Source organism: Osmerus eperlanus, chromosome 26 (assembly GCF_963692335.1).
Source record: "Osmerus eperlanus chromosome 26, fOsmEpe2.1, whole genome shotgun sequence".
Taxonomy (NCBI): domain Eukaryota; kingdom Metazoa; phylum Chordata; class Actinopteri; order Osmeriformes; family Osmeridae; genus Osmerus; species Osmerus eperlanus.
The window spans coordinates 9,601,643-9,627,443 of NC_085043.1; the positions used below are offsets into that span (position 1 = coordinate 9,601,643).

At 53.0% G+C, this 25,801-nt stretch overlaps 1 protein-coding gene across 5 annotated transcripts in view; it reads left to right on the top strand.

Moving 5' to 3' along the window:
• pde4dip (phosphodiesterase 4D interacting protein) overlaps nucleotides 1–25,801 on the top strand; it is a 50,710-nt gene that overhangs the window by 11,914 nt on the left and 12,995 nt on the right. For 2 of the 5 annotated variants that reach the window (XM_062452894.1, XM_062452895.1), the window contains exons 4-20: nucleotides 9,757–9,867; nucleotides 11,922–11,998; nucleotides 14,209–14,332; nucleotides 14,847–14,989; nucleotides 15,799–15,934; nucleotides 16,785–16,838; nucleotides 21,395–21,532; nucleotides 21,635–21,754; nucleotides 21,869–21,961; nucleotides 22,242–22,451; nucleotides 22,640–22,798; nucleotides 23,060–23,164; nucleotides 23,332–23,469; nucleotides 23,577–23,756; nucleotides 24,130–24,324; nucleotides 24,543–24,812; nucleotides 24,998–25,136. In XM_062452894.1, the coding sequence (XP_062308878.1) occupies nucleotides 9,757–9,867; nucleotides 11,922–11,998; nucleotides 14,209–14,332; nucleotides 14,847–14,989; nucleotides 15,799–15,934; nucleotides 16,785–16,838; nucleotides 21,395–21,532; nucleotides 21,635–21,754; nucleotides 21,869–21,961; nucleotides 22,242–22,451; nucleotides 22,640–22,798; nucleotides 23,060–23,164; nucleotides 23,332–23,469; nucleotides 23,577–23,756; nucleotides 24,130–24,324; nucleotides 24,543–24,812; nucleotides 24,998–25,136 (2,392 nt within the window). Of the gene's footprint in view, nucleotides 1–9,756; nucleotides 9,868–11,921; nucleotides 11,999–14,208; nucleotides 14,333–14,846; nucleotides 14,990–15,798; nucleotides 15,935–16,784; nucleotides 16,839–18,310; nucleotides 20,240–21,394; nucleotides 21,533–21,634; nucleotides 21,755–21,868; nucleotides 21,962–22,241; nucleotides 22,452–22,639; nucleotides 22,799–23,059; nucleotides 23,165–23,331; nucleotides 23,470–23,576; nucleotides 23,757–24,129; nucleotides 24,325–24,542; nucleotides 24,813–24,997; nucleotides 25,137–25,801 lie in introns of those variants that run through there. The other 3 variants (XM_062452892.1, XM_062452893.1, XM_062452896.1) reach the window with 2 other exon arrangements.

Genomic DNA, 25,801 nt, shown 5'->3' on the forward strand with positions numbered 1-25,801 from the left:
ACCCTCTCCACCCCAGTGAAAATATGTTCACTGCCAGTGAAACATAAGAATCGAACCATCAAAAATCCCAGTTAAAGAGCCGGCCCCCGCTGTGGACATTGAGCAGCGCTCCTCTGGGCTGCTCATGGCAGCTATGTAACCCAGCCTGGCCCGGCCTGGCCTGGCCCAGCCTGGCCCAGCCCAGCTCAGGCCAGAATGGAGTAATGCTGTTTGTAAATACCACTCCCAATTATCCCTAACGAGAGCCTAATAAGAACCAGATGAGCGCTTATTTAATTTGTCAGAGGAAGGCAGAGCTGGGATAACCACGGCCAGCTTCTCTCTCTGTGTTGGACTGTGTTGCTCGTCCGGGAGAAACGTCTTACAGACACTGTTTCACATGCTGCAGGGTTTGGTAATGGTCTTCATCTGATTAAACACATTACAGTGAACAGACGGCTTACGAAAGAACATCGAGAGCTCTGTACGTGTTCTTGAAGCAACTCTTGGCGTCCCTTGGTGCAAAACACACACACACACACCCTATCCATATCGCTTACAAATACTAAAACCTTGAACGTTTAAGCAACTCAACTGGATCAAAGTCGCAAAAGTGTGCGGTAAACGTGTCCTGAAGTCACCTCAGAAACACGTCTTCCTGTCCTGATTGTAACGATACGGCCACCAGCAGCTCTCGGAGTGATTAACTGTTGCTTTGACAGTAGAGGTTCAGAGGTTGCCTAAACACGCCTTGCGTAAGTGAACGCAGCCTCAAAACAGCCTCCCTCTACTGTTTTACGTTCGTCAGAGCCAGAAGAGTTCTGCACGAGGGAGAGAGCCATGGTGTTAGCCGTTAGCCGTTAGCCGTTGTTGTGATAGGCAGCCAGAGATCCCCTCTCTAGGCTGTTTAGTGTGGAGGTAAAGGTAGCACTCCCCAGACACTGTAACTTTAGTTTGAGTCGAGGCTTGGTCATGACAGGAGACCAGGCAGGACTTGCTGTTTATACCGTAATGAGTCCTGCTGGCAGTACTGTACGTAGCTCTGTGTTGAAGGCTGTGACTATCTGTCAGTGAGGGATAGGATGTCTAGTTATTTGCTGTGACCTGACAGCACACGAAGCCCTCAGTGTGTGTGTGTGTGTGTGTGTGTGTGGTGTTTTTGTGGGCATCTGTGTGTGTGTGATTCTACAGATGTGCTCTCTCTATGGAAAATAATGAGAGTTGAGGACATGTGTCCCTCCTCTCCATTCGCCCTTCCCTCCATCCCCCCATCCCTCCCCCCATCCCCCCATCCCTCCCCCCATCCCTCCATCCCTCCCCCCATCCCCCCATCCCTCCCCCCATCCCCCCATCCCTCCCCCCATCCCCCCATCCCTCCCCCCATCCCCCCCATCCCTCCCCCCATCCCTCCATCCCTCCATCCCTCCCTCCATCCCTCCCCCCATCCCTCCATCCCTCCATCCCTCCCTCCATCCCTCCCCCCATCCCTCCATCCCTCCCCCATCCCCCCATCCCTACCTCCCTCCCCCCATCCATCCCTCCCCCCATCCCTCCATCCCTCCCCCCCATCCCCCCATCCCTCCCCCCATCCCCCCATCCCTCCCCCCATCCCCCCATCCCTCCCCCCATCCCTCCATCCCTCCCTCCATCCCTCCCTCCATCCCTCCCCCCATCCCTCCATCCCTCCATCCCTCCCTCCATCCCTCCCCCCATCCCTCCATCCCTCCATCCCTCCCTCCATCCCCCCATCCCTCCATCCCTCCCTCCCTCCCTCCAGCGTCACAGTCTCATCTCCTCCTGCCTGCTGATGGTTGGGTGCCACGGGGCCCTCAGGCTTCAGCTCTCTGTCCCTCTCTTGTCTCTCCATGGACAACAGAGCAGGGCTCCAACACACACACACACTGTACTGAGCCCACGTGTGCAGGCATGAATCTAGTGATCCATACACTGTCAGCCTTAACGATCACAGACTGGGCATGCTCAGACAACACATCCTTCACGTGGTTTTATAGCACATCCGTTTGTCTCTATCAGGGTTCATATGAAGGGGGTTTTTGGTGGTGAGGGGGGTGCAGACTTCCTTAATGCCCTCTGTGATAGTGCCATCTCCTGGACACACCAGGTACGGGTGTTTTATTTCGAAGCCTGTTTGTCATGAAGGAGAGCAGGCATTGTGTTTCCTCTCTGATATCCATGGTTGGATTTTGTAGGTCTAGAATGTCAGTTTGAATACACAGACACACACACAAACACACTCTGAAACCTTGAGGTTTGTGGTGAGCTGTCCCTGTCTGTTTGTCAGCTGGACTTCATTCACAAAACAGTTTCGCCATCACTGTTCCCCCCTCCTTCTAGATGAGGCTGGAGATCCTTTGTTCTGAGCAGGGTGTTTGTTTACCAAATCAGCTTTTTCTCTCTCTTTCTATCTCTTTCTCTCTCTCTTTCTATCTCTTTCTCTCTTTCTCTCTCTTTTTCTCTCTCTTCTTCTCTCTTTCTCTCTCTTTCTCTTCCTCTCTCTTCCTCTCTCTCTCTTTCTCTCTCTTCCTCTCTCTTCCTCTCTCTTCCTCTTTCTTCCTCTCTCTTCTTCTCTATTGCTCTCCCTCTCCGGCAAGCAAAATGAATCCAAGCAGAGAGAAAGAGCGAGAGAGGGAGCGAGACTCAGGGCTGGATTGGGTTTCACGTCTGCCGGAGACGAGGGCAGGCAGTGTGGGGAGGGTTCATGACAGTTGGCAGTGGTCTGGACCCGAGTGAACCTGATACCATAATTTAGACCCGCCATAAACACACGGAATCAGAGACAGATTTACCCTGTGAAAGAAGTTCCTGGGAAAACGGGCGCTTTCCACCACAAGCCTCCCCTGCATCATGAAATACATGCCCGTGCGATTTAGCTACATGTGTATATCGCTCTGTATACAAACCTGGAGAGGGTATTTATGTAGTTGTCTGAACATTGCTGACTGTGTGTGCGGGGAAACTGTTGTGAATTGGAATTAGAACAGGTATGGATAGATGGTGTGTGTGTGTGTGTGTGTGTGTGTGCTCAGCCTTGTGTTAAATTAGGCTACATGATAAGAGAACATATTGTCTTTCCCTGACAGACCAGATCAAATCAAGACTTCTCTCAAGTCAAACACTGCCAAATTGCAACACAGATGGTTAGATCATCTCCTCTCTCTCTCTCTCTCTCTCTCTCTCTCTCTCTCTCTCTCTCTCTCTCTCTCTCTCTCTCTCTCTCTCTCTCTCTCTCTCTCTCTCTCTCTCTCTCTCTCTCTTGTCTCTCTCTGTCTCTCTCTGTCTCGCTCTCTCTCTCCTCCCTATGGAGAAGAGGAGATCTTGTCTGGAGTGTGTGTAGGAGGTGGACGAGGCCCTGGTGTTCTGCCTAATGTGTGATCCGAGACCCCCGACAGGAAGCTAATGATTGCAACCAGGGGAGAGAGACCGAGCACCACAGTGTGTGTTACAACCCCTGATAGATCCATCAGAAGATGAGGTGGTGGGCTGAACACTGTGTTTGTGTGTTTGTGTGTTTTGGACGGCGTCCTGTGATTCATAACGCGAGGGAGGGATTTTTCCTGAGAGTGCTGCCACGTTCTACTGCTACAGCTGCCTCTTGTCGTCGTTGCGTTGCAAGAGCAGTGCTGACAAAAGGGTTGTAACCAGTAGGCTCTGTGTGTGTTTGTGTGTGTGTGTCACAGTCACTATCTCCTCACCCTAGCTCTAATCATGTTAGCTCCCTGCTCCTTGCTGGGCCGTGTCCACTACAGAGTCTAACATTCATTCCAGCACTGAAGACATGATGAAAAGCTCCCTCCAGTATTCTAAGATGCTCCCTCTCCCTCTAAAACACACACACGCGCGCGCGCGCACAGTCGAGCCCACACACACTCACGCACACACACACACACAGTGTCTCCCAGCTAGCCCAGGGAGACCACTCTCTGCAGACAGATGGGCTGTACGCGGGGGTGATGGAGCGAGGCTCAATCAGACGTCTCTGTGATTGAACGCGTGGTCATCTCTCCGCTTTAAGTACCATTATGTCATCCCTTTGTTCTAGAAGGTAATATAACCACCCCTGCCCACCCCTGCCCCCCCCTCTCCTCGATATTGCTCTCCCTTTGGCTTTCTAGCCCCAGCAGCAAGACTTAATGGAAAGGGGCTATTTCCTTCCCCCCCCCCCTCCCCTCCCATCTCCAGCCTCTGACCCCCCTGATGTTTTCAGCTTTTATCTTAGCGTTGATGCTGGCTGTCCACCATCCACTCCCCTCCCCTCCCCCCACACCCCCCTGGATGAGGTAATATCCTGTCTGGCTGACTCGCAGCAGTCACACCTCTGAATGGAGGGAGTGGTATGTGAGAGGAGAGCCTCTGATCTGGGTCCAGATTCTTCCTCCCTCCCTCTCTCTCTCTCCTTCTCCCTCACGAATATACACAACCTGTGTATGTTCAACACCCAAAAGGCACAAGAGAGTGTAAAGCTGACACACACACGAGCGCACACACGCGCAAAAACCACGAGCTTTCAAAGTGGAATATTCTAATCCAGTCCTCTGAGAGAGTCTTGATAGCTCCCCTCTCTTTACAGTCCAGCGGAGGAGGAGTAGGTGGACATTTACACAGCGGTTGTGTTGGCCCAGAGCGGGGTTGACTTGACAGAGTTTCCTTCCTGGCTGAGTGGGGCCAGCGATGGCCATGGAGCCTGCCCCAAGAGCTGCCTGAGTCGGGGCCTCAGCGCCCTCTCTGGGAGTATCACCCTGCACCATCAACCAGAGCTCCAGGCCAGGGGCCATCCGTCACAACCTGCCCCGGGAAAAAGCTCACTTCCGGGGGTCAGGTATCTCAGACACCCTGGGTCAGGCCGAGCGGCGCTGGAGCATCTGATCCGGGGCCAAACAGCGCTCCTGAGGCCGGGTTTCAATTCCAGCTTTAAAGTCACCCGTCCAGTAAATGGTACGGTCTGGGATGCTTGGGTTCCCCCTGGCACGGGTGAGCGTACCTCACCAAACAGGGGGAGGTGTTATAAAGCACGAGAGGGCTGCAGCGTCGACAGGAAGGTGGACTGGTTAAACCCGGTTGGTCCTTCATCAGCAGACCACAGCAGCGCTGAGACTCGGCCAGCCCCGCATTAGAGACAATATTTACAATTCTCCCTCCACAAATCACATGACCTCAGACATGCATGGGTCACACTGGGACGGACTCTGAGTGGTTTCCACGAGGCAGAGCAGGGGATGCCAGCCTGGCGCTGTCTGTAATCCCCCTTTAACAGCACACAGACCACGACACGTCTTAGTGAATGCTTTAAAAACTCGAACAAATAACAGGGATTAAATTCCCTTTTTATGGGACGTCTTTGTCGCTTTGGTGACATTCAACCGAAACAGGAAGCGAACGGGCGAGGAAGAACGGCGACCGGCGTAACCGAGCACCGCGCCCCCGAGCCCTAGCGTGTGACCCGGTCCTTCCCACCACCGCGGGGGGCCCTGCCCCGGTCCAATCCCCCTCCACCCCGACCTCCTCTGCTGCACTGGCAGGGGTGTGGGGCCCTCAGCGTGTGTGGAGGCAGGGGTGTGTGGCGGAGTAGGATGTGTGTGTGTGTACTGGGTGATGGAGGCTGTTCTTGTGGTCGAAGCAGGGAGGCTCTGTGCTGTGACCACAGGGAGGTTGGCAGGACGGCTGGAAAAGGGATCCGACCCCCTCCCCCCCCCCCCCCTCCAGCACCACCCCTCTTCTCCTCTACCCATCCACCCTTACACACATCCATCCCCCCACCCCTTCTCCCCTCCCTCCTCCCCCCTCAACCCATCCCCCTTCCGCCCCACCCCTCCACCCTTCCATCACTACACCCGTAGCCCTGATGAGAGCCTGGCACTGTTAGAGAGAAAGTCCCCCTGCCCTCTCCTACCCTCCCCAGCACCACCCATCACCCTCCACTCACATACCACTGGCACCTAGCTCTGCCACCACATCTGGGAATGATATAACAGAGAGAGACAGAGACAGAGACAGAGACAGAGACAGAGAGAGAGACAGAGACAGAGACAGAGACAGAGACAGAGACAGAGACAGAGACAGAGACAGAGACAGAGACAGAGACAGAGACAGAGACAGAGACAGAGAGAGAGAGAGAGAGAGAGAGAGAGAGAGAGAGAGAGAGAGAGAGAGAGAGAGAGAGATGAAAATTGAGAAAGAGAGATGGGGGAGAGGTGGATGTGTAGAGGTAGAGGAAGGTAGCATGCTGCTTGATGGCTTGAAGTGAAACACACACACACACACACTCACACGCATACACACCCACCTTCTGTTACTCCCTTGTGTAACCAAAGCTACAAATGTCGGCTGATATACAGTCAGTGAAGTGTTGGGTGACAGGCTGATTGGTGGGGGTACCCATGCATTTGTCTTCGCTACAAAACCTGGACGCTTATTAATGTAGCATTCGGATGTTTGTTGACTGCAGTGCCTCTTACCATCTGACTCAGACAAGCAGACTCCTTTATCACATTACATGATACTGGAGCTATAAGTTATACTGCTCTCAATTTTGTCTCAATTGAATTTGGCCGCCCCCTCCATTCGTTGTCTTGGAGACGGTGAGAATATACATTTTCTGCTTGACTTGGTTCCCTTGTAAATAAGCTTCAAACATGGAACAGTTAGTATTATTTCTTGTTGGACCAATTTCTACACATATAATTATGGGTGCAGGGTGATGTAAGAAGTAATAATTATAGCTGGAAAATTTGAAAACAACAGTGCTAGCCTGGGAAAGAATGATTAGCCTGTTTGACATGGTGGTTGCTTGATGTAATTGATTGTGTTTGTGCTTTAACAGTATGAGAACAGTGGCCTATGGCACCCTTTCCCCTTATAAATCTATTATAGGTGTTATATTCATCTTAATAAACATTTAAGAAAAACTGAATGTCTGGGGCCAGACCCTCTGGCACACTTTAATGATGAACATTTGTAGTGATCCTCATATCTTCTCCTCCAAATGTGTGTGTGGTCGGACTAGGGTTGGTTCACGTTCAGGTAGTCATTAAGCTTTGACTCTGGGCTCGACTCGCCAGCCTTACCTCACTTTCCCCTCTTACTGAGTACACACATGCACTGACTAAGGTGACTACTCCAATCTAGTAAACTAAACTGAAGAGTCGTACACTGCTCCTCTCATCATGATTGGACATCATTTCTAGGTTTTCCTGTTTGGTTTCAGTTTGTGTAGTGGTTAAGGTCCGCTTACTCTGTTGTCTTCCAGAGATTTGAAGACAAAGTTGTATTTAAGCATCATGCACATTTCCTGGCTGTGCTCATAATGAGTCGGTCCTGTGTAGAGGAGCTAGTATCAAGAGATCCTAGTTTTGCTACAGCCAGCCAGTGAAGCTGGAGAATGTCTAACTGGTAGCCTCTCCCCCCCCCTCCTCCCCTCCCCTCCTCCCCTCCCCTCCTCTCCTCTCCTCTCCTCTCCTCTCCTCTCCCCCCGCCTCCTCTCCTCTCCTCTCCCCCATCCTCCCCTCCTCTCCTCTCCCCATCCTCCTCTCCTTTCCCCCCCTCCTCCCCTCCTCTCCTCTCCCCCATCCTCCTCTCCTCTCCTTTCCCCCCCTCCTCCCCTCCTCTCCTCTCCCCCATCCTCCTCTCCTCTCCCCATCCTCCTCTCCTTTCCCCCCCTCCTCCCCTCCTCTCCTCTCCCCCATCCTCCTCCCCTCTCCTTTCCCCCCCTCCTCCCCTCCTCTCCTCTCCCCCGCCTCCTCTCCTCTCCCCCATCCTCCTCTCCTTTCCCCCCCTCCTCCCCTCCTCTCCTCTCCCCCCCTCATCCCCTCCACTCCTCCTCTCCTTTCCCCCCCTCTTCCTCCCCTCCCCTCCTCTCCTCCCCTCCCCCTCTCCTCTCCTCTCCCCCCCTCCTCCCCTCCTCTCCTCTCCTCTCCCCCCATCCCTCCTCCCCCCCCCTCTCCTCTCCTCTCCCCCCCTCCTCCTCTCCTCTCCCCCCTCCTCTTCTCCTCTCCCCCTCTCCTCCCCTCCCCTCCTCCATTGGGGCGCCATTTCCCTAATTGCCTTTGACAGACGAATGTAACAGCAGAAGCGCGTTTGTAAACTGTTATGACTGCGTCCGCGCGGGGCACCATGGCAACACAACCACGGGTCTGCGCCCGATGCAAATGGCCACCGCTGGCGAGGGAAGTCCTCTTCTTCTGGGAAAAAGACGGCGAGGCGTCGGCTGGCAGAGCCTCTCCAGGAGGCCCCGCTTTCAGAGATCTCTCTGTTTCACTGTAATCCACTCGGATTGTAATAATGGCCTGCGAGATCCACCGCGATAATAAACCCAGTGGGGGGTGCAATTTGGAGTTTGTGGAGGAGCCTGGAAAATGTTTCCGAAGTGCCTCTCTCTCGCCAGTGCTGGCATGCTTTCACACACAGGGAAGTGGGAGAGAAGCACAGTGATTTCATTTCACGGGCATGTCTCGTAATGAAGACAGTCATCTTCTTTAAAGGACACCTAATTGGCCTGTTATGGTTGGCGAGGTGTTGTGTCCAGGCCTGCAGTGTTAGACACACCAGCTCGCTGACTCGGCTAGGCTCCTCTCTCACGGGAACGACACTTAGCTGTAGAAATCAGAGGAACCCCCTCCATCCTCCCCATCGCATCTGCAACACTTCCTTACTTGTGTGTCTACGATTGGCTGTTTGTTTGTCTGTCGGATGTGAGCGTCTGCTAAAGGAACGCAGGGTTGTCATGTTGTGTTCCAACCAGGTGTGAGTCTCTGTAGGAGACGACTTGTTGTGTCCCAGGATTCCAGAGCGACTCGGCTGCTTAAAATAGCTCTGGATTAGTGCAGCTCTCCGGAGTCTGGAAGTTACATTTAGTCATTTAGCAGACGCTCTTATCCAGAGCGACTTACAGTAAGTACAGGGACATTCCCCCGAGGCAAGTAGGGTGAAGTGCCTTGCCCAAGGACACAACGTCATTTGACACGGCCGGGAATCGAACCAGCGACCTTCTGATTACTAGCCCGATTCTCTAACCGCTCAGCCACTGACTCCCTTAACTCCCTTAAAGTTAGGGTGTGTTGGGTTTTGACCACCTCAGGTGACCAGGGTTTGGAGGGGTGGAGTTATACCGCCCCCCTCTGGCCAAACACCCGCCTGTCCGTACGAAGACCTCCACATACCACATTTACCTGAAGCTACAGTGGTTAGTCTGCATTTAGGGTTCATGTTCGTCTTACTTGCTTTCCCTGTCAGTGTGCGTGTCTGCTGTCCTGCTTCCACCACACACACACACACACACACACACACACACACACACACACACACACACACACTCCACACTGTCTCCAGGCCCACAGATTCCTGGGATAGCTTCCCAAAAAAGACCCTCCTAGAGACAGCCCTACTGAACAGCCTATCACACAACCACCCCTACCCCCCATCCCCCCTCCCTCGATCCATGACCCATGCCCCCCTCACCCCTCTTCCCCCCGCCCCCACACACCCCCCCAACACCGAGGGGGAAGACACCCTCTCAGGCTCGGACTGTCACTCCATGCTTAGACAGCGTCGGAGTAGCGTCGTCCTAGACAAGGACAGTACCAAGTCACACGTCAACCTGTCTTGAAGTTACAGCGTGTGATTTTTTTAAAAGTCCGTAGTTCTCACTGAGGCGATGAGGGACTGAGGCGACGGAGGGGGGGGGGGCGCGCGGGACGCCCCCCCTTCCCCTGTCTACGAGCCGCCATGTCTAACGTTTTTCGCGGTTACCGCACCATTTCGCAGCACCTGAACGACCTGAAGAAGGAGAACTTCAGCCTGAAGCTGCGCATCTACTTCCTGGAGGAGAGGATCCAGGGGAAGTACGAGGAGGGCAGCGACCATGTCCACCGCAGGGTGAGTGTCACCGTGGCGACCCGGGGATGGGGGGGGGCGATGAAGGTTCGGGGGGTGATCCTGTGTATTTTTGCTAGTACGTGTTTGTCCATCCATGTTTGTTTGTGTGGTTTAAGTATTTTATGCTGGTATGTGTTTGGCCATGCTTGTGTGTGTGTGTGTGTGTGGGGGGGGGCTGCAGGTGAGACACATACACAACGAGGTAGACCGAGGATCATCTCATAACCTGAGATCATCTGTAAATCAGACATGTGGCGTGTCGATCCCAGTCACTGAGCACAATATAAATAATCCTGCCTGTCTGTCACCTGTTGATTGTTCATCTCCGGCTGCAGCTTCCTGGTAGAGCTGTCAATCACACAGGACTCTAATATGGAGGACTAACTGTAAGGCTACACACTGTCGGATGCTTAATACACATGCACAGTGCATGCAGATGCTGTCGAGCATTAGAGGGTTGTGCTGTTTACCTGCTATGCCTGTCTACCTGTCAGTCATGTCTGTGAGGGCGGAGCTGGAGCAGAGAAGCTGGTCTTGACCAGTTCTAGAGGCAAGGTGATAGCCTCACAGCTGCTGTCTGACCCGGGGCAGAGAGCCAAAAGGATTGGTGTAAATCCCACCGATGCTACCAGACCTGGTGGAGCCCGAAGCCCCTGACCTTAGCGCACACTCAGAGCTAGCACAGCCAGGACTCATGTCTGCTCTATCACACAGTGGAGGATACAAGATGTCTAGGAGTCAGATGGCTGAGCGGTGAGGGAGTCGGGCTAGTAATCTGAAGGTTGCCAGTTCGATTCCCAGCCGTGCCAAATGAAGTACTGAAGTACCTGTACTTACTGTAAGTCGCTCTGGATAAGAGCGTCTGCTAAATGACTAAATGTAAATGTAATACAACGACCAGATTGCAATCAGGTTTTCAGAGGATCGTAATGCAGGGATGCAGCATTCTCCCAGCATTGGCCTTAGCCTCGATCACGAGAAAGTCAAAGATTCCACTTTTGTTTTGACTCTGTTCAATGCAAGTGCTTCTCCAGGATGTTTTCCAGTTCAATAGCTCCCGTTGAATTGCTCGAGTCCCAGCCTGCCTGCCTGCCTGCCTGAGCAGACTAGAGAAGGCCAGTTTGCCTGCGTGTTTCTGGCCCAAACGCCCTCCTGTACAGACACAGAGACCACATGATGGTGCCCTTATCTCACTGCCCTCTTTTCAATAATAGACCCTATGAGTAATGACCTACATTATGAGAGCCAGAACCCTCCGGCCCTTAGTGTGATTATGTGTGTGTGTCCATGTGTGTGTGTGTCCATGTGTGTGCGTGTGTGTGTGTCCGTGTGTGTGTGTGTCCATGTGTGTGTGTGTCCATGTGTGTGCGTGTGTCCGTGTGTGTGTGTCCGTGTGTGTGTGTGTGTCCGTGTGCGTGTGTATCTGTGTTTGTGCTGGCAGTGGTCCTTCAGGCGTGCTCAGATGCAGGGCATACGGGTGTGTGTTCTGTGGGAAGTGATGCAGGATGTCATCCATACACACACACAGACACACACACACACTCAAATACAACACACATTCGTAAACACAACGCACACACACTCAAACATAATTTGCCCTGCCACAATGCCAATAGTTAAAAACGTCCCTGTTGCTGTGGCCAGGGGGCGGGGGGGAGATGGGGGGGTCGGAGGGGGGTGTGTGAGGGGGCAGAACGGCCTGGATTCTGGGGGCAGGGGAAGCTCTGCGAGCAGGTGCTGATATCCCACTCTGCTATTTTTAGCGTCACTCCCCCACCAGAGATATGGGTCGACCACACGCACGTGTACTCTGTCAGACACTGTATAGTACAGCATACCACAGCATAGTACAGCATAGCATAGTACAGAATAACATAGCATAGTATAGCATAGTATAGCATAGGACAGTGTTGTATAGAATGGCATACTGTTAATGTTGTATATTTCTGTCCAACTCTATTGTTAATCAGTATCTGTATTGTTAATATGTATCTGCGTCGGTGCTCCAGCACAGTTTCTCTGTGTCATTCCTGTGTGTGTCCCATCTCCTCCAGAACATCGAGCTGAAGGTGGAAGTGGAGAGCTTGAAACAGGAGCTGCAGGAGAGACAACAGCTGCTGGACCAGGCTGTGTGAGTACCGACCCCCCCCCCCCCCCCCGACCTCCCCCTGACCCCTCCGAGCCCCCCCTGCATCCACACTCTCTGGACATGCAGGGTGATGGCCCCCCTGCATCCACACTCTCTGGACGTGCAGGGTGATGGTCCCCCCTGCATCCACAGTCTCTGGACGTGCAGGGTGATGGTCCCCCCTGCATCCACACGCTCTGGACGTGCAGGGTGATGGCCCCCCTGCATCCACACGCTCTGGACGTGCAGGGTGATGGCCCCCCTGCATCCACACTCTCTGGACGTGCAGGGTGATGGCCCCCCTGCATCCACACTCTCTGGACGTGCAGGGTGATGGGTGTCTGGACGTGCAGGGTGATGGGTGGAGGGTGGGACGGCCCTAGGTGTTACTGTATGGACCCAGCATACAGTTGTTTATCAGCCCAGGCCCCCTTCTCTTCGAAAAGTACAAAGTGTTTTTGTGGAAGGGGACAGAATGATAGGGGGGCAGAGAGAGAGGGAGGTAGAGAGACAGGGGGTAGAGAGAGGGGTGGCAGAGAGAGACAGGGGCAGAGAGAGAGGGAGGTAGAGAGACAGGGGGTAGAGAGAGGGGGGGCAGAGAGAGACAGGGGCAGAGAGAGACAGGGGGTAGAGAGAGAGGGGCAGAGAGAGACAGGGGCAGAGAGAGACAGGGGCAGAGAGAGACAGGGGGTAGAGAGAGCGGGGCAGAGAGAGACAAGGGGTAGAGAGAGAGGGGCAGAGAGAGACAGGGTGTAGAGAGAGACAGGGGGTAGAGAGAGCGGGGCAGAGAGAGACAGGGGGTAGAGAGAGAGGGAGGTAGAGAGAGACAGGGGGTAGAGAGAGAGGGAGGTAGAGAGAGGGGTAGAGAGAGACAGGGGGTAGAGAGAGCGGGGCAGAGAGACGGGGTAGAGAGAGAGGGAGGTAGAGAGAGACAGGGGGTAGAGAGAGCGGGGCAGAGAGACGGGGTAGAGAGAGAGGGAGGTAGAGAGAGACAGGGGGTAGAGAGAGCGGGGCAGAGAGAGACGGGGTAGAGAGAGATGGAGGTAGAGAGAGACAGGGGGTAGAGAGAGCGGGGCAGAGAGACGGGGTAGAGAGAGAGGGAGGTAGAGAGAGACAGGGGGTAGAGAGAGCGGGGCAGAGAGAGACGGGGTAGAGAGAGATGGAGGTAGAGAGAGACAGGGGGCTGTGGGTATTTATTTTGCTGAGTGAGACACTACTGGAGCCCCTACACCTGTTGTCGTGTCAGCTGTTCTGCGTGAGGAGACGAGCTTCTCCTCTCAAGTGCACACAGACACAACCTCCAGACCAGCCTGCAGTCACCCCAGACCAGCCTGCAGTCACCCCAGACCAGCCTGCAGTCACCCCAGACCAGCCTGCAGTCACCCCAGACCTGACCCAGAAACCCTCCCACCTCCACAACGTCAGCCTCTCACCTGACCAGACATTCCTCTTCAAAATGTTTATTTTTTCTTCTAGTACTAACATCAGTCAGTAGTTTATCTGATTCATGGCTCCATTACCGAGTGAATCTGTCTGCGAATAATTAACTAGATTCATCATTACAGTCAAAAATTCAACAATGAATGGACTACTTAGACTTAGTGAAGCATGTTGCTTTTACAGAGAATGCAGGCAGATGTTCAAGCGATTTCTACCTTCTAGGCGGGTATTCTAATTCAATAATAAACACAATGTATATTCTATTAGTAAGACTAATAAGATATCCTGGCTAATTGTGTTTCAAATAAACAAAGCTACCTGAGCAGTTAGCCCACGAGGTCTAGACTGGCCTTAACCAGAGTAGACATAGCTCTCTTGTGGCACTGTCTTTGAAACCGTTTTTTGTACGCCAGCTGGAGCAGTTCGTTAGTCATGGTTACACTAGCTCATACTTGCTGTGTGACTAGGAATGAATAAATGATGAGTGTTTATTGCTTTAAGGGGAAAGCCTTCTGCCACAGACGCCAGTTATTGCATTACACCCATGCATTATTGAGTGGCCACAGTGTTGCTCTCAAACTGACAGCCTTGGGGGTCTTGCTTCATCATCTAGATATTGGCATTTTAATCTCAGGCGATAATAAGGAAGTATAAAATATCCCTTTAAATCTGACTTTCTTGGTTTCTAGTCACACAACATGTTTTATTGTCACATCATTTTCTCGCCCACTTCCTGCTTTCTTGCCTCATCGCCATAACTAACAATCCCATAGGTCGACGGCAGAGAGCCTGTCCAATCAGGATGAGGCCGAGCTCCAGCGTCGCTGTGACGACAGACAGCAGGAGATCCGGCTCATGCAGGAGGTTCTGGAGACCAAAGTCCAGCGCCTGCAGCAGGTCAGTCCTCCAGCGCAGACATCTACACCTCGCCCACAACACGCTGATAAAACGCACTGGTTACTGTGTTGATCTGGGGGTGTGGTTAATCTGGTGGTGTGGTTGTGTTAATCTGGTGGTGTGGTTGTGTTAATATGGTGGTGTGTGTTAATCTGGTGGTGTGTGTTAATCTGGTGGTGTGGTTGTGTTAATCTGGTGGTGTGTTAATCTGGTGGTGTGGTTGTGTTAATCTGGTGGTGTGTTAATCTGGTGGTGTGGTTGTGTTAATCTGGTGGTGTGGTTGTGTTAATCTGGTGGTGTGGTTGTGTTAATCTGGTGGTGTGGTTGTGTTAATCTGGTGGTGTGGTTGTGTTAATCTGGTGGTGTGGTTGTGTTAATATGGTGGTGTGGTTGTGTTAATCTGGTGGTGTGGTTGTGTTAATCTGGTGGTGTGGTTGTGTTAATATGGTGGTGTGGTTGTGTTAATATGGTGGTGTGATTGTGTTAATCTGGTGGTGTGGTTGTGTGTCACCAGGAGGCCCAGGTAGCGCGGAGCGAGGCTGAGAAGATGGCCTCTCTTGCGGACTCTGAATCCCAGCGCTGCCTGGCCCTGGAGAAGGAGATGGTGGTGAGGCTGGAGGAGGCCCGGGGGAACGAGGCCCTGGCAGACAAGGACAGGTGAGGTCACCATGCCTGGCAGAGGATGGCATGAGGGGCACCAGGGTCCTCCACTTCCTCAAACCCCTTTCAGTTAGACTGTGACCCGCCTGTTGGTGATGGCGTGACTTTGACTGTGTTGACTTTGACTTTGACACCGTCCATTCTAGGAATGATAAGGTTCACAAAGTCAGGGTCGTCATGCCCTGCGTGCTGCTGTCATGCTGCCGCAGGGTCAAGCAATACTCAGAAGAGTCTCATTTATTTATGAAAGATAAACAACACACACAGTGCATTGTGTTCATGAGCTCATGCTATCTCTCTCTCTCACTCTTCATCTCTCTTTCACTCTCTTTCACTTTCTCTCTCTCTCTCACTCTTCATCTCTCTTTCACTTTCTATCTCTCTCTCTCTCTCTCTGACTCTTCATCTCTCTCTCTCACTCTTCATCTCTCTTTCTCTCTCTCTCTCTCTCTCTCTCTCTCTCTCTCTCTCTCTCTCTCTCTCTCTCTCTCTCACTCTCTCTCTCTCACTCTTCATCTCTCTTTCACTCTCTCTCTCTCTCTCTCTCTCTCACTCTTCATCTCTTTCACTTCTCTCTCTCTCTCTCTCTCTCTCTCTCTCTCTCTCTCTCTCTCTCTCTCTCTCTCTCTCTCTCACTCTTCATCTCTCTTTCACTTTCTCTCTCTCTCTCTCTCTCTCTCTCTCTCTCTCTCTCTCTCTCTCTCTCTCACTTCATCTCTCTCCCTCACTCTTCATCTCTCTTTCACTCTCTTTCACTCTCTCTCTCTCTCTCTCTCTCTCTCTCTCTCTCTCTCCCTCCACCTCAGAGTGATAGAGGAGCTGACCTTGTCCCTGACCCAGCAGACGGAGGACAAGAGTGCTCTCAGCCTCCAGGTGACGGACCTGGAGGTCAGAGTTCACCACCTGTCCTCCTCCCTCCGGAGGAAGGAGAAGGACGTAGAGGTAGGTAGCAAAACCAGACGTCCACAGAACACACGCCTCCATGCAAATCATGCCCTGTCCACGGAGACGGTCCTCGGGAACATTTAGTCATTTAGCAGACGCTCTTATCCAGAGCGACTTACAGTAAGTACAGGGACATTCCCCCCGAGGCAAGTAGGGTGAAGTGCCTTGCCCAAGGACACAACGTCATTTGGCACGGCCGGGAATCGAACCAACAACCTTCTGATTAATAGCTCGACTCCCTAACCGCTCAGCCACCTGACCCCCCATTTAGACTTGACTTACGAGGTTGCGGGCTCTGAAATGGAACGAGGCCTTCTCTACTATACTGTACACCCGGCCAATCAGATGTGGGTCTCGTTCCATACCACTGTGACCCCTACCTTACCCCACCCCCTCTCTAAGGGCATGAATGCGGAATGCTGATGTGCCATGTGGTTCAGATATCAGACTGTATTTATAAACACACTGTATGTAGGTCAGTGGCACCATGGCACAGGCAGGCATAGCGGTCCACCTCCTTGGTGATAAACACTGATAGGTTTTATGAGTGACTCACAGGAGTGCTAGACGGACTATTTTAAACCTTAATGTACTGTACTCAGGTCAACTTAACGACTAACTGGAGTGAACTTCGAAATCTTCGAATATTGTAATTCTGTGTCATATCCAGGATTCTGTTCAGCATTCCCAGTATCCTTGGGAAAGGGAGCAATTAAAACGAACTTAATTTCAGTTCATTTGATGAATTTCACTTACACAAAATGTAGCAGTATGTTACACTTTTCAGGTCCACATTGTACTGTACTGTCTGACCCCTCGCCCCCCCCCCCCTCTCTCTTACCTACAGTTGCTAAGGAGTGACCTGGGTGGAGAGAGCAGCCGTGTCCAGAAGGAGATGCAGGTTGGTGTCTTCTTCTCTTCCTCCACGCTGCATGACTCCAGTGGTCAGAGATCGCCACCTAGTGGGGCCAAAACCACATTGCACTTCTTACAAACATGCAGATGTATTCACGGGTGCACAAATATATAAACGCACACACGCACACACACACACACACACACGACAATGTCCACCTTTGGGGTTTTGAGAAAGTTGTGTTCCTCGGTTTCTTCAAGGCACATCATGGCATTTGTGGGCGTTGCAAAACTGTTATGCAAGACTCTCTGGTTCGATCGCAGTGAAAGGTCACTGCCCCCCCACCCCCCCCCACCCCAGACACTGAGTCGTTTTTGTTCCTGTTTACTTGCATCATGTTTGACAGACCTAATCAAAGAAACAGGGTCATGTTGATCTATTTGAGTTTGCGTGTGTCAACCTCAACATTGCTATTCCAACGGTTCAACTCAGACGCCAACTCTAATTACAATCACACCACAGTCTCACAGCCAAACGCTGAAAGTCTCTTTAAAATAGACTGTGATGGTATTCAGCGGATATCAGTTGTTTATACGTACGCCCCCCCCACACCAACAACACTGACTTCACAAGTAGACAAGCAGGGATGACTGCAGCTCGGTCTCTCTGTCTCTCTTGTCACATTTCTGCTATTTGTGTCGCTTCTAGATACATAAACAGCCGAGAGAGAGAGCAATCAGAACAGGGAGGTTGGTGGTTCTCACTGATTGGGATTAATAGATGTTTGATTGCCGGCCTCGTTAGAGCCAGTGGCTGTTTTGGCATCTTGTCTCTCGGGTTCGATTTCTACTGGTTCTTGAGTGACAAATGCTGGCCCAGGGTACACAAGGCCCACGAGGAAACGAATCCGATTCCAGCCTGACGCACCAAGCTAAAGTGCCCCCACCCTCTCTAATGACAGACATGCTGAAGATTCATGGCCTCGTTTCCTGGGAAAAACTCGACTTTTTTTCAGAGGTGAAGGCTTTGGCCTTAAATCCCGTCATGTGATTCGAACTGACCCTCCTCCCTCTAAGTTCTGGCTGTCATGCATGTGAACATGTGAGGTTCTAATAGCCCGGGTGATTACTGCCCCAGGCTGGAGCTGAACTCACTCTGTGACCCTAACACATCAACTCTGAGAAAAGGGGGTCTTATCAATGTAGAGAACATATTCGTATTATCTGATATTTTGATTTTGATATTTTGAGTAGATCTAAAAATTTGATCACTGCTTAGTTTTAGGTAGATTGAAGCCCTACATTAATTTTACAAAAAGTAGCCTTAAACTGTTAATTGGATCGGAGGATAGGAAAGAGATGTTTCCTCTACCGAAGGTAAAAACGGGATCTCTGTGAGAGCATGCAGTGTCTGACTCTGGGGTAAATCGTTTTGCTCGACCAGGGGCAGAATAAGGAATCGAAAGACCCCTTTGTTCCAGTAAAATGGTACGGTCCAGCCTGGCTGCGCTTATGTCAACGTTGCCATCTCTCCGGCGTTTGGAATGCCTGAAATCTTTCCTGCCGGCTAGGCTGATGAGAACCGCTATCAAGGAGACAGAAAACAAGGCGGCGCATAGTATTTTTATATACTATACATGTAGACGTTTAGATTTTTCTCTTTCGAATTAATTCGATTCCGTGTTCGTGTCGGATTAACTGCTGTTGGTCGGCGAAGCTGTCATCATACTTTCGCAATGATGAGTCAGAAAATATGAAATGACATTGCATCGACTGCGATTTTTTTTCAAATCATGTCCATTTTTTATGGGCCGAAACTGTGAGCGTCTGTATTACATTTGATTTAGCTACATTGTTACGTTAAGGATTCATCAATGTAGCCCATCCGCGGCAATGATAAAACAGCACGGAACTGTCAGTCGCCTTTGCTAGTTAAATTAAGAAAGATTATTGTTTTTTTATATGAAAAAAAAAATAGTTTCTCATCTTAAGTCTCTTTTTTACGTTTAAGTTATTGCCTAAACCAATGGGATGCTAGGTGACATCTTTATCAATCTCAGCCATTGTTGACTTATCAGTACCACTTCCTGATTCATCAGGAACTTGTTTTTACCTTTGTTTATCTGTTCTTCTGGATACTGAACAATCACAGATTTATAGTTATGACTCAAGTTCTCAATCGGTTCAGATTGATAGACTAGGCCAGACGGGACAATTTCACAGCACGTAGACTCTAACATCATCTCTACACCTGTCCCGACTCACAAGCTCGGCTTGAAACACGAATCAGCCGCCATGCTCGACATCAAAACGAAAGAGACATGCCGGATCTGCGCTCGCGAGCTCTGCGGCAACCAGCGCCGCTGGATCTTCCACCCTGCGTCCAAGCTCAACCTGCAGGTGCTGCTGTCTCACGCGCTGGGCCGAGAGCTGACCCGTGACGGCCGCGGGGAGTTCGCCTGCTCCAAGTGCGCCTTCATGCTGGACCGCATGTACCGCTTCGACACGGTGATCGCCCGCGTGGAGGCGCTGTCCCTGGAGCGCCTGCACAAGCTGCTGTCGGAGAAGGACAGGCTCCGGCAGTGCATCTGCGGCCTGTACCGCAAGAACAACACGGCGGAGACCCTGGTTCCTGAGACGGGGCCTGGGCAGGGGGCCGGGCCCTCCGAGGCGGGCTTGGAGGACTCCCCTGTGGTGGACCTCTCGGCTCTCCAGGATGTCCGATACAACGACCTGGTCCAGGACGATCTGGCCTACTCCGTCTACGAGTCCTGGACCGACCAGGAGGACCAGACGCCCGCCCCTCAGCACCACCACCAGTGCCCAGGATCAGAGGCCCTCCCTGGGCAGCGCCCCAGGCGTTGTAGGGGGTGCGCGGGTCTTCGTGTGGCTGACTCGGACTACGAAGCCGTCTGTAAGGTCCCTCGCCGCCTGGGGCGGAGAAGCACTTCCTGTGGACCCTCCACCCGCTACTCCGGCAGCGTGTCAGGGCCCGAGGAGGGGTCAGAGGTCACCCCGGTCCCCTCTGTGTCCCCTCCCGCTGGGCCAGAGAGTGACCGGACTCTGTGTGACCAGTCCTGCTCCAGCCTCACCTCCTCCGCCGAGTCCCTGGACACGGCCGTGGACGTGTGCCCGCCGTTCGCCTGCCCCAGAGAGAACCCTGCGTCTGGGCTGGAGGAGGCCCTGAGCCTGGTGAGGAGCTGGGAGTACCGGCCGGTCAAGACCCAACAGGGAAGCAGGCTCCCGGTCCTGATCAAAGCCAAGCTGGATCCAGGGGTCTCCCTGGGCCTGGGCCTGAGGAGCCTCTTCAGAGTAGCTGTGGACTGTGAGCTGTACCCCCACCCAGGAATGGAGGTGGGGACCCCAGGAGGGCAGCAGGACCTGGCTGAAATGGAGGAGCCGTGGCTGGATGATTTTGTCCAGTGTGGGCCCTTCCGCTTCCAGCAGGTAGCGGGACAACCTCCAGGACATGAAACTTGACCACGAGTCGGAGCTAGTCACACCCAGATCAGAGCCCTGGGGATGGGGAGGGAATAGATGTTGGATTGGCTACCCACCGTTAAACCGTTTCACAATCTGTTTCAAAGTTTATACAGTTTTGGGTGCCAACAAGTATTGCGTTTCCACCCCACTTATAGATGGTACAGTCCTACGTCCATCGTGGCCATTATTCTCGAGAATAAACCAGGCCGAGTCTTTCGCCAGCTCCTGATTGGCTGGCTATGCCACTCAAAGCTTAGCAAAGCCAGTCCCTTGATTAGCCTCGAGGGAGGGGACCTGCCCTCCTGCCGCCTGTCTCCTAGCAACTTGCCCGTCGCCCCGGCAACAGTTTCCATAGGCTGTAAAGCTTTTCTTTTTTCTTTAAAAAAAAAATACCAGGCTAGCCTCTGTGTAATCCCTCCATAACTTCCTTTGTCATGTTAATGATTAATCAGAAGGTTTGTTAGCTATCCGTCTGTATGGCTGGGAACAAGTCTAGCCACATGCTATTCTGGAGAGTGCATGAAAGGATTTACATAATCATGCAATGATGCCTCTGGGTAATGTAGTGCAGGGAGGAATATTATGTAGTGACACCCGGTATAGCCTTTCAAATCACTTATGGGTGCTGAGCTGCCGAAACAGCAGGGAATCACTGGCACCCTGTGTGTGTGCGTGCGTGTGTGTGTGAGCTTGTTGATAGGCCACCTGTAATGAGTTTACTGCCCAGCAGGGGAGATAAGACTGTATCACAGACCAGCGGCAGCCTAGAGATAACCAAAGGAGCTTCCAGAGAATTAACCTTCAACGGAATGGATCAGAATCTAGTCATTCGGTTGTCCTACCATGTAAACGGTGAAGGTAAAAACACGTGCAGCACAGTGATGTGATAAAGCGTCGACTCAGCCCTCGGGGGGGGGGGGTGGTATCTGGAGATCAGGAAAACAGGAAATAAACGCCGCGCTGCCGTGGAAACGGGGACTTCCTCCTGAGGAAGTCGTAGAACACCGAGCCGACCCTGCTCACCTTCCGCTCTCACTCAGAGCCGTGTGTGTGTGTGTGTGTGTGTGTGTGCTGTATTACCATGAATGTGTGTAGTATTAACATGTGTGTGTGTTTCAGAAGCTGATTGAGGAGCGGCAGAGCCAGCTGGGGCAGTACGAGGGGGCGGCGGGACAGTGTGTGGGGAAGCTTCAGAGGGCTCAGCTCCAAGTCCAGTCCCTGCAGGCCAAGATCAGGGAGAGCGACTGCAGGAACCAGGTACCCCCGCCCCCTCTCTGGATCACCTCCATCACCCCATCGCTCCATCACCTCCATCACATCATCAGTACGCTGACCGTGTGTGTGTGTGTGTGTGTGTAGAAGCTGCAGATGACACTGGGGGAGATGGAAGGTGAACTGCGCTCTGCCAGGGAGGAAGCCCAGAAGCAAGAACGCCTCGTCCAGAACCTGAATGACTCGGTCAACACCAAGGAGACGGAGGTGAGGAGGGAGGGAAACAGACAAAAAAAGAATGGAAAAGAGGAAAAATGGTTGTTTCGAATTGACTAATGACTATATGTATTTGTTACCGTGTGTGTGTGCCCTCTCTCCCAGGCTGCAGAGCTGTACCGGGTCATAGAAGAGCAGAACAACATGTTGTGTTCCCTAAAAGAGTTTGCCAACAGAAACAAGCTCACACAACTACAGGTGAGCTCTGCTCCCACACACACATACTACACACACACACACACACACACACAGAAATAGCCTTTTATCAATGGGTAGTCTAAAGAGATATCTCTCCCCGATCGCTAATAAAGAAACGACTTAACACAGGCCAGATTGAGTTCTCCTACAATCCCCCACAGTGAGGCCACAGCTGCATCAGCACACAGCCACACACTCGTTCTGAAACACAGACCTCTGTCTCAACACTACCACCCCCCACCCCCTGTCTCCTCCCCCTCTCCCCCGCCCGGGGCTGCAGGTGTCTGGGGCTGAGAGTGTGCGCGGGCAGGGCGAGGCCCTGGAGCTCCAGGCCTCTCTGTTCCGGGCCCAGCTGGAGCTGCAGGCGAGCCAGCGGACCCAGCGTCAGGCCAGCCGCACGGGGGAGGACCTTAGCCGGGCCCTGCAACGCCTGGAGCACGACCTGCAGGGGGCGCTGGAGCACAGGGAGAACACCCAGAGACATAACCAGGTGGGCGGGGGGCGGGGGGCAGGGGCTGGGGGCGGGGGCAGGGGGCAGGGGATGGGGGCAGGGGGCAGGGGCTGGGGGGGAGAGGGGGGGGAGTGAGACACAAAGGTGTGAGTGTATGTGGGATTGTATGTCGAATCAGAATTGTCTGCCAAAAGCTTTTTGTGTGACCAGGAAATTGTCTTTTTCAGGAATTGCAAATGGCTCTGGAGAAGGCTCGCTCTGAACTGTTAGAGAGACGGGAGGAGCAGAGAGAGAAGGAGGGAGAGAGTCTGAGGGAGGAGGAGGAGAGAGAGAGGACCATCAGGGAACTGAGGACCTCACTGCAGACCAAAGACCAGCTGGTGCAGGTGAGACACACTTCCACCCACCCACACACACACACACGTTGTGTGCCTTGCCCAAGGACACAACGTCATTTGGCACGGCCGGGAATCGAACTGGCAATCTTCAGATTACTAGCCCACTTCCCTAACCGCTCAGCCACCTGACCCCCTACACACACACCCTACACACACAGCCCCTACACACACACACCCCCAACACACACACCTTACACACACGCACCCAACACACACCCACACAGACAGCCTTCTTCCTCCTCTCTCCAGGACTACTCTGAGCTGCTGGAGCTACAACAGGTTCCGGGGCAGAAGAGGGACTCCATGCTGAGCAAGCTCAGAGAGCGCGTCAAGGAGAGAGACCTCGCTCTGGAGGTAGGACCTACAGCCCCCTGGTGGATCTGCTCAGATCCTGGCCAAGTTCTCGCTCTGGTTCAGGATGCATTTCAAATTCCCAGTGTTTGGATTCTGTTAGATTTTCGTGAGTATGCGTTGACTAACGGTTGAACCCCCTCCTCCCCCCCTCTCCCCCTCCCCCCCAGCGAGCGGTGGATGAGAAGTTCCGTCGGGTGGAGGAGAAGGAGGAGGAGGTGCACAGGCTGCAACTGCAGCTCAGAGAGAAGGAGAGGGACCTGGAGGCCCAACGCTGTGTGCTGTCCAACAACCAGGAGACCATCACGGTAAACACACACACACACACACACACAGAGGGATGCTCTCTTTACACACACACACACACACACACACTCAGCCTAACGCTTCCATGGTGTGCTTTGCTGTGCGTCAGAGCCTGGAGGTCCTGCTGCGGGGGAAGGGGGCGGAGCTGGAGCAGGTGGGCGTGGCGTGGAGGGGTGTGCAGCGCCACCAGCAGGAGAGCGAGGAGAGGCATGCCCACAGCCTGAGGGAGAGGGACGCCCTCATCAGCCAGCTGCAGGGAGCCCTGCTCTCACGCACCAAGGAGGCGGAGGTAGGGCTCTGTCTGTCTCTCTGCCTGTCTGTCTGTCTCGCTGTCTGTCTGTCTGTCTCTCTGCCTGTCTGTCTGTCCTTCTGTCTGTCTGTCTCTCTGCCTGTCTCTCTGCCTGTCTGTCTCTCTCTCTGTCCTTCTGTCTGTCTCTCTGGTTCTCTGTCTGTGTTTCTGTCTGTCTGTCAATCTCTCTCCCTTTCTCTCTCTCCTTTCTCTTTCCAACTCTCCCTCTCTCTTTTTCTCTCTCTCCTTTCTCTTTCCACCTCCTCCTCTCTCTCTCTCGCGCTCTCGCTCTCGCTCTCTCTCGCTCTCTCTCGCTCTCTCTCGCTCTCTCTCGCTCTCACCTCTGTGTGTGTGTGGTGTCCCGTGCTCCCAGGACCTGACGTCGGCCCTCCTGGGGCGTGTCCAGGCGGGGCCGGGCCAGGTGCTGGAAGGGCTGCAGGCCCGTCTGCAGCTGAAGGAGCGTCTGTTCCAGGAGCTGCTGTCTGACCGCAGCCTCCAGGCCCAGGAGAACCAGGCCCAGGTCCAGGCCCTGCTCAGCACCATCGCCTCCAGGGACCAGTACATCAAGGTAGCGCCCACACACAGCCGCTCTGAGGGCCGGGCCACGCCCTGGGCTCCAGCTGGAGACGCCGGAGACGGTTTTGATCTTGTGATGAAAAGGGGGTGGAGCCTTGACATGCTTGATCTAAGCTCTCCCGCTCCATCTCACCCCCTCTCCCCATCACCCCCTCTCCCGTCTCTCCCCCTCTCCTTCTCCCCCTTCCCTCCCTCTCTCCCCCTGTCCAGGACTCTGCGGGGCGTCTGGGGGAGGTGATGGGAGAGCAGACGTTACGCCTCCAGGAGCTTCGCAGGCAGCTGACGTGGGCCCCCCCAGGCGGGGTGCCTGGGGCCGGGCCGACAGCAGGACCAGGGGCCGGGGTGGAGCTCCAGGCCCTGCAGGAGGAGCTGCAGCTGGGCCTGCGCAGAGAGAGGGAGGCCCTGGAGGACATCCACAACCAGGCCGCCCAGCTGGAGGTTCTCTCCAGAACGGTCGACGCCAAAGAGGAAATCATCAAGGTTGGTGTTTTGGTTCTTGAGGATGCGACGGCTGATTCAAGAAGCCCCACACTGAAACACCCTAATGTACGTCGCTTTGGATAAAAGCGTCTGCTAAAAGAATAGACACTTATACACTGTGTGTGGGTGGTATATGTGTGTGGTATATATGTGTGTATGTGTGTGGTATATGTGTGTGTGTGTAGGACCTCCAGTTGCAGCTGGTGGAGCCCTCAGGCCTGCCCCTGGTGGAGCGGTTGACCCGGGAGCTCCAGGCGTTGAGGCCGGCTCCACGGGCCTCAGCTTCCCCCAGACCGGGCGTCCAGGGCCACAACGACTATGGAGGTGGGCATCAGAGCAGCGTGGGCCGCTACCTGTAACTGCACTTCCACAACAGCAGGGGGCAGTGAAGCCCAGAAAGCTTGTGCGTGTGTGTGGCACTTCTTGATGCTCCTAACCTGGAACGTGGACGCTGGTTGTTTCTGGTGATGTTAACTGGGGTGTTGATGTGTGCGGGAACATGTATTTATAATATGTTGAAGCTTGTGCAATATTTTTATGTTTTCATTTGTGCAAATTGTTTCATGTTTATCTGAGACTGTGACCAATTAGCAAGGAAGAACGATAGCATGAATTGTAAGACTAGTTTGTGAATAGTAACATTTTGCTCTTTTGCCATATAATGATGTTTTATAACATTTTCCTGCCATATGATGATGTTTTATGTCTACTAACTATTATGTGTGTGCCTTTGCATGATAAACAGCATGTACCCTCTGGGATTTACACAGTGGAATGGTGTTGTGTTCAGATCAGTACCTTCAATCCAGCCGTTCAGATTTCTGTGTGAAATAACTGGTGTCAAGAATGTACTGTAAAGGGATAATTGGGGTATTGTCATACTGCTTGCTTTTCTAACACAAACACCTAACTTATTATTGAAATTATAGTCATGTAGAAACATATTTGCAACGGCGTTCTCAAAGTCCTATTTTCTTTTGCAAGGGTAC